Source organism: Hydra vulgaris, chromosome 04, assembly GCF_038396675.1.
Source record: "Hydra vulgaris chromosome 04, alternate assembly HydraT2T_AEP".
Lineage (NCBI taxonomy): Eukaryota > Metazoa > Cnidaria > Hydrozoa > Anthoathecata > Hydridae > Hydra > Hydra vulgaris.
The window spans coordinates 1,360,826-1,368,358 of NC_088923.1; the positions used below are offsets into that span (position 1 = coordinate 1,360,826).

At 27.5% G+C, this 7,533-nt stretch overlaps 2 protein-coding genes across 2 annotated transcripts; both read left to right on the top strand.

Moving 5' to 3' along the window:
• The first annotated feature begins 359 nt into the window (after positions 1-359).
• Positions 360-1,100, top strand: LOC136079113 (uncharacterized). The gene has a single exon (XM_065794828.1). It carries the CDS (start codon positions 360-362, stop codon positions 1,098-1,100), a length of 741 nt encoding a protein of 246 aa, XP_065650900.1.
• A 3,757-nt stretch (positions 1,101-4,857) lies between these two features.
• Positions 4,858-7,296, top strand: LOC136079114 (uncharacterized). Its single transcript, XM_065794829.1, has 3 exons — positions 4,858-4,952; positions 5,010-6,999; positions 7,135-7,296. The coding sequence occupies exons 1-3, from the start codon at positions 4,858-4,860 to the stop codon at positions 7,294-7,296; spliced, it is 2,247 nt and encodes a 748-aa protein (XP_065650901.1).
• Positions 7,297-7,533: the final 237 nt, after the last annotated feature.

Below are 7,533 nucleotides of genomic sequence, written 5' to 3' on the forward strand. Positions count from 1 at the left end.
ATTTAGGAAAAAGTGCATTAACTGCTGCTAAATCAGCAGGAAAAGAACTATCATTATCAGCAATAGAAGCTGCTAAAAATACTGCAATAGAAAAAGGAAAAAAAATAATTGATAAAGTATCTAAATCAAATCTTGATATAAAAAGTGAAGAGCTATTATCAAACTTGATTAGATCTGGAACACAAAGTAATGAAGTAAATCTTAATAATTTAGTATATGGATCTTCAATAAAACCAAAGAAATCAATTCGAAGTGAAAATGCTATTAGAATTGAAGAATTAGTTAAAAAAGGGAATGGGCTCAGATTATTTTAAAAATTCATTATCAGATAAAAAAATAAAATTTATTTTATATAAAAAATGACAACTTCTGAAGTATTAAATTATGATGAGCCAATGAAAGATGTAGGAATTGAAAGATGTCAATATTATGCTTATAATCCGAAAATTGGTACAAATCTAAATAGCGGAGACATAAGAATTACAATTGATCAAACTGATTTATATACACTACCATCTAAAGCTTATATTTTAGTTGAAGGGACACTTCTTAAAAATGATTGGACAGCTTATGCTAATACAGATGCAATATCTTTAAAAAATAATGGTGTCATGTATCTATTCGATAGGATATCATATAAATTATCATCTACAGATGTTGAGACAATTGATAATCCAGGTGTAGCTACAACAATGCTTGGATTGTTAAAATATTCTAACAACTTTCAAGTTTCAAAGGGATTAAATCAATTATGGTATAAAGATTCCTCAACAACAGCATCGCTAACAGATAACGTTGGATTTGCAATTAGGCAAGGAGTAATAATACAAAAAGCAACTACAAAGGGAGCCTTTTCATTTCGTATACCTTTAAACAACATTTTTTGTTTCTGCGATGATTATGACAAATCTGTTTTTGGATTTATACAAACATTAACTCTTACTGGAGGAAGTGACAATAATGCCATATTTAGAGCTAATAGTGTAGTTGCTGGTAAAGTTGTTCTTGATAAAGTAGCATTATACATTCCACAGTTAGATCCATCATTTGAACAAGAATCTAAACTTCTCAGTATGATATCATCAAAAGTAACTATCTAATCAGCTTACAGAGAGCGTCGTAATAATAGTATGGCAGTACCAAAAACTACATCATTTAATTGGCAACTTAGTCCAAAGGCATCTTCTGTAAGACCTAGAAATGTCATTGTTGGATTTCAAACAAATAAGTTATTAGATCAAACAACAAAACCTTCATTATTCGATCATTGCGACTTACAAAACATGCAAGTTGTTGTTAGTAATAAAAATTATCCTGAGCTTAATTATAATCTATTATTTCCAAATATTAAGTATTCATTAGCTTATGGTACTGCATCTGATTTTAGTGAAAAATTTTATGGAACTAGTGACTTGATTACAAATGGAAACGTTCTATAAACTGAATATAGAGATTTATTTCCAATTATGGTTTATGATGTTAGTAATCAAAGAGAAAGATTAGATTTATCAATAGTAAATATATCAATGAATGCAACATTTAATACTGCAGTACCAGCAAATACTATGGCATATGCTCTTGTAATATCGGATAAATTATTAAACTTTCAATCAGATGGAAACAGGCTTACTCAAATTCATTAATTTTATATAAAAATGAATTAAAAAAAATTTTTTCTTTATATAATAAAAATGTATTATACTAGAAAAGATTTACAAAATCTATTGAGAGAAAATAATATAACAAAAACATCAGACAATTATGTAACATTATTTATGCTAGCTATAAATAATATCTTGATAGATAAAGATAAAATAATGTCAAAAGTTATAGAATCAACTGATGAAAAAAGGCCTGTTGGTCGTCCTAGAATTCATGAAGTAAAAGGAGAAAATGTAGATAAAAGACCTGTTGGTCGTCCTAGAATACATGAGATAAAAGAGAAGAAAAAAGAAATAGATCCAAAATATGAAAGATTGAGATCAATTAAGAAAAAGCCAGTCACTATTAAATTAACAAACGTAGATACAGGGGAAGAAATAGTATACAAATCATTATATAGAGCAATGAAAGAAACTAAACATGGATATGAATATTTTGAATCGCGTGATGGAAAGGTTAATAATGGATATAAGATTGAAGTATTCAATTCTGAAAAGTTAAAAAAAGTGTAAAAAAATTCTACATTGTAAAAATATTTTTTTTTAAATTAAATAAAAAATCAATTTTATATATAAAAATAATGGCATTTGTAACAATTAAATCATTTGATATTAAAAATTTATTTGTAAAAGATATATTCAAAGCTGATAAGCCAGTTCCATCAAAAATTACAACTTGCATATAAATATCAAACAGGTGGTGGTCCTGTTCTCATTAAAACATTACCTTCTTTTTCCTATGGTGTGTGTGAAAATATAAATTTTAAAAATGATAAGCTTAATGGTTATTCAATGTCATTTGTATGTGATAAAGAAAAGTCTGATGAACAAGAATAGTTTATTGCAACGTTGAATCTATTGAAAAATTTTGTAGAGATCAAATTGAAGTGTATAAAAATAAGATAAAAAAATCTAAAGTTAATCTTGCTAATTTAAAAATTTTAAGATATAATGCAGATAAACCTCCAATAATATATGGAAAGTTATTGACAAGTAATAAAGATTTAGAAATAACTACAGTTTTCCGTCGTAGAAAAACTAAAAGTGAAGTAAATCCTTCGGATCCATGCAAAGTAAATCCGAAGGATACTGTAAAATCACTTGTTATAGCTTTCCCTTATGATTATATCAAAAAAAGATGTGAAGCTATTGGATGCTTAAATATTGAAGGTATTTATATTGGTTCAATGATAGAGTCAATACAAGTTAAACTTCAAGAAGTGGTTATTGTTAAAAAGATTTCTAATTTTACTAGTATAATGAACGATTTAGATTTAGGAAGTGAATCAGATGATGAGTTGTAAAATATTTAATAATCTAAGGATTTAAAAAATATATAAAAATGGGAGATAAAGCTATGGAATTTTAAAGAATGTATAAGCCTACGTCATGCAGTTTGTATTGGAAAAGAGAAGAAATAAATAATAATTTAAAAGATTTAAAAAAATCTTGCTATATAAAAAATGGAAAAAATAATTCTTATGGATCCGAAAGACCTACTTCGCATGGGTCTAAAAGACCTACTTCACATCGGTCTGAAAGACCTACTTGACGAACCGATTCCATACATATCATCAGAAATATTAACTCCTGAACCTTTTGTATATAGATAACAACTGTTCAAAATGAGACAACTTAAAAAACTGCGAACAATAGAATATTACTGTAGAGTTAGAGGATGGGGGTGTGTATAATATTTTATATGAAATTTATTATTTGAAATATTTTAACAAGAAAAAAAATTTTGAAAAATGATATAAATAAATTTTTTATGATAAAAAATATCTTTCATATATAAAATGGAAAACGATATGCATAGCAAAAATGTAAAAGAATTAAAAAAATCGCTAAAGAGCGAAAAATTAAATATTATTATAATATCCGAAAAGATGAACTTACTAATGCATTATCTCAAATATCAGTTCCTGCTCCACGTCCTGTTAGACTAGTTCCTGCTCCACGTCCTGTAAGACCAGTTCCTGCTTCACGTTCTGTTGTTCAAGGATCTATCCGTGACGAACCAATTCCGTCGTTTGTTTCGTCACCTGTTTTAACACCTGGATTATTTTCAAGGTTTTTAACAGCTGTAAACGATGTTGTTGTAAACAGTTATGACAACAGTCTCAATTGGATAGATCCATACGTTCCAAATGTGCTGAAGAAAAAAGTGAGTGATACAATAGACGGAGTCAAAAAAAGAATAGAATCTCTTAAATCGATCGTATTCAGCAAGACGCAAAATAAGATTGAGTTTAAATTATCACAATCAGCAGTTAAAAATGTGACAAAACAATTTACAGTTAAAGGTGTAGATGAATATGATGCAGAATCTTTCGATAAAGAAGCTAAGAAAAATGCAATTAAAATACTAAATAAAAACAGAGGATCAAAAGTGTTATCACTTATGAAAAGGAGAAGACGAGTATTACAACAGGAGAAACTATAACTGCAGATGTGTCGTTTACAACTAAGAGTTTAAGAGTATTAGAATCTACAAATTTAGATGAGTTTTATGAAGAAGCAAAGTCTACAATTTTAGAAAACTTATCATCATTTCAACAGCTAGGATCAAATTGGAGATTTGTTTCTATTATAAAGATGGATATCAATTTTATTGAGTATAATCTTATTAAAGCTAAGTCATATATTCCACTTGATAAAAATTTAGCAACTAAAAAAGCAATAATTAATATAAAGAATGAAGATAATCAATGTTTTAAGTGGTGTATCGCAAGAGCAATAAATCCAACAGCTAAAAGTTCTGAAAGAGTAGATAAAGATCTTAAAGATCAGGCTGAAAATTTAAACTGGGATAAAATAGATTTTCCAGTATCTTTAAATCAAATAACACTATTTGAAAAAAATAATCATGATATCAGTGTTAATGTATATGGATACGAGAATTCAGTTTACCCTTTACGCATTTCAAAAGATAATGATCGCAAACATTTAGTAGATTTATTATTAATTTTAGATGGATAAACGAATCATTTCTGTTTAATAAAAAGTTTAAGTAGATTACTTATATCACAAACATCAAAAAGAACAAATGCTAAACATTATTGGAGAAATTGTTTACTTGGATACAACTCTGAAGAATCATTATCTAAACACAAATTATGTTGTAATACACATGATTCAGTGCGAATTGAACTTCCTAATCCAGGTTCAACAATTTATTTATCATAATAGGTCGATGAGAGTACCATTTGTTGTGCATGCAGACTTTGAAAGTTTTAATAAAGCCATTAATACTTGTACACCAAATACGAATGAATCTTATACTAAACAGTATCAAAAGCATACACCTAGTTCGTTCTGCTACTACATTAAACTTTTTGATTAAAGTTATTATCAAGGTAAATTAGAAACATTTACAGCAAATAGTGAAGAAGATGATGTTGCGCAAATATTTGTGGACAGATTAGAAGAAGATATTAAGAAAATTTGTGATATGACTAAGTTTCCAAAAAAGATGATATTTACGAATAAAAATAAATATGATTTTGATGAAGCAAATGAATGTCACATTTGTGGAGATTATTTAGGAGAAGACAAAGTACGTGACAATTGTCATATTACTGGAAAATATAGAGGTGATGCTCATCAAAATTGTAAATTAAATTATAAAATTCCGAAATTCTTTCCGGTACTATTTCACAATTTATCAGGTTATGATGGTCACGTATTTATAAAGAAATTATCAGGAAGGAAATTGAGTTGCATACCAAACAATGAGGAAAAGTATATTAGCTTTTCTAGAGAAATTAAAGTTGATGAGTATATTAAAGAAGGTAAGAAATTTGAAGTTAAACGTAAACTTCGTTTTTTAGATAGTTATAGATTTATGCCATTTAGCTTAGATGCATTATCAAAAAATTTAACAAGAGATCAATGTAAAAATATCATAAAGTTGTATTCTGGAAAACAATTAGATTTGTTACTCAGAAAAGGTGTATATCTCTATGATTGGGTAGACTCTGTTGATAAATTTAATGAAACCCAATTACCACCAAAAGAGTTATTCTTTTCAAAATTGAACAATGAAGATATAAGTGATGATGATTACTCACATGCACAAACTGTATGGAATGAGTTTCATTGCAAAACATTTAAGGATTATCATGACTTGTACAACGTTTCAGATGTGCTTTTACTAACTGACGTCTTTAAAAACTTTATAGATGTTTGTATGAATTGTTATAAATTAGATCCTGCTTGGTATTATACATCACCAGGATTAGCTTGGGATGCAGCATTGAAGAAAACAAAAGTAAAATTAGAACTGTTGAGCGATTACGATATGATCCTAATTATAAAGAAAGGAACAAGAGGTGGAATCAGTATGATATCTAATAGGTTAGGAACATCTAATAATAAGTACATGGGTGATGAGTATGACAAAAGCAAAGAATCAACATTCATACAATATTTAGACGCTTATAATTTATGTGGATGGGCAGTGAGTAATCCACTTCCAAAACATGGTTTTAAATGGATGGACGAAAATGAAATAGAAAACTGGAAACCATTTCCATGTATACTAGAAGTAGATTTAGATTACCCTGAACATCTACATGATGATCATAATGACTACCCACTTGCTCCTGAAAGGGTAAAAGTAAATAAAGTCGAAAAACTAATTCCAAATTTAAATCATAAGAAAAATTATGTTATACATTATGAAAATCTAAAATTGTATGAAAGATTAGGTCTAAGGATCACAAAAATTCATAGAGGAGTCATGTTTGAAGAAAGAACTTGGTTAAGTCAATACATTGAGCTAAATACTTATCTAAGAACCAAGGCAAAGAATGATTCTGAAAAAGAATTTGTCAAACTGATGAACAACTCAGTATTTGGAAAAACAATGAAGAACATTCAGAAAAGAGTCGATGTTAGATTAATAACTAACAGAGATGAAGCTGTTAAATTAGCATCAAGACCAAACTACAAAAGTAGAACAATATTTGATGAAAATTTAATAGCTATACATATGAAAAGAACAAAATTAATGTACAACAAACCAATTTACTTAGAAATGTGTTTATTAGATTTGAGCAAAACTCTAATGTATGAATTTTATTACGATTACATAAAGAATAAATATGCTGATCGAGGAAAACTATTATTTACAGATACAGATTCTTTAGCATACGAAATTAAAACAGAAGATTTCTACGATGATATTAAATATGATGTTGAAAGTAAATTTGATACAAGTGTGTTTACCCTAAATCACCCAGCAATTATTAATGTAGCATTTGAAGTTGGTCTTAATAAGAAAGTATTAGGAATGTTCAAAGACAAAGCAGGAGGAGCACAAATTGAAGAATTTGTAGGACTCAGATCTAAATTATATTCCTACAATTTCCATGGAAAATAAAATAAAATAAAATGTAAAGAAATAAAGAAAAATATTGCTAAAAAATATTTAACACATGAAGATTATAAACATTGTTTATTAAATAAGGTAGATCAAGTTAGGAAAATGAATTTAATAAGATCTTGTTCACATGAAGTATATACTGAAGAAATAAATAAAATTGCATTAAGTGCAGACGATGATAAAAGAGTTATTTTAGAAGAAGGAATTCACACTTTAGCATACGGACATTATAAATTAAGACGATAGGCATTAAGACGACAGGTATTAAGACAATAGGCATTAAAGAAACACCACCTCCCTTCACCCAAAGTAATACTAAACAAGATACAAGAAATGACATAAATATTTTTTATTTATTTAAAATGAGAATAAATAAAAAACAAAAAGTAATATTAAAAACTTTATTATTAGACGATCATAAATTAAAATTAATAAAGATATATACAAATAATATTTAAGAAATTAATCAAAAAATAATAAAAG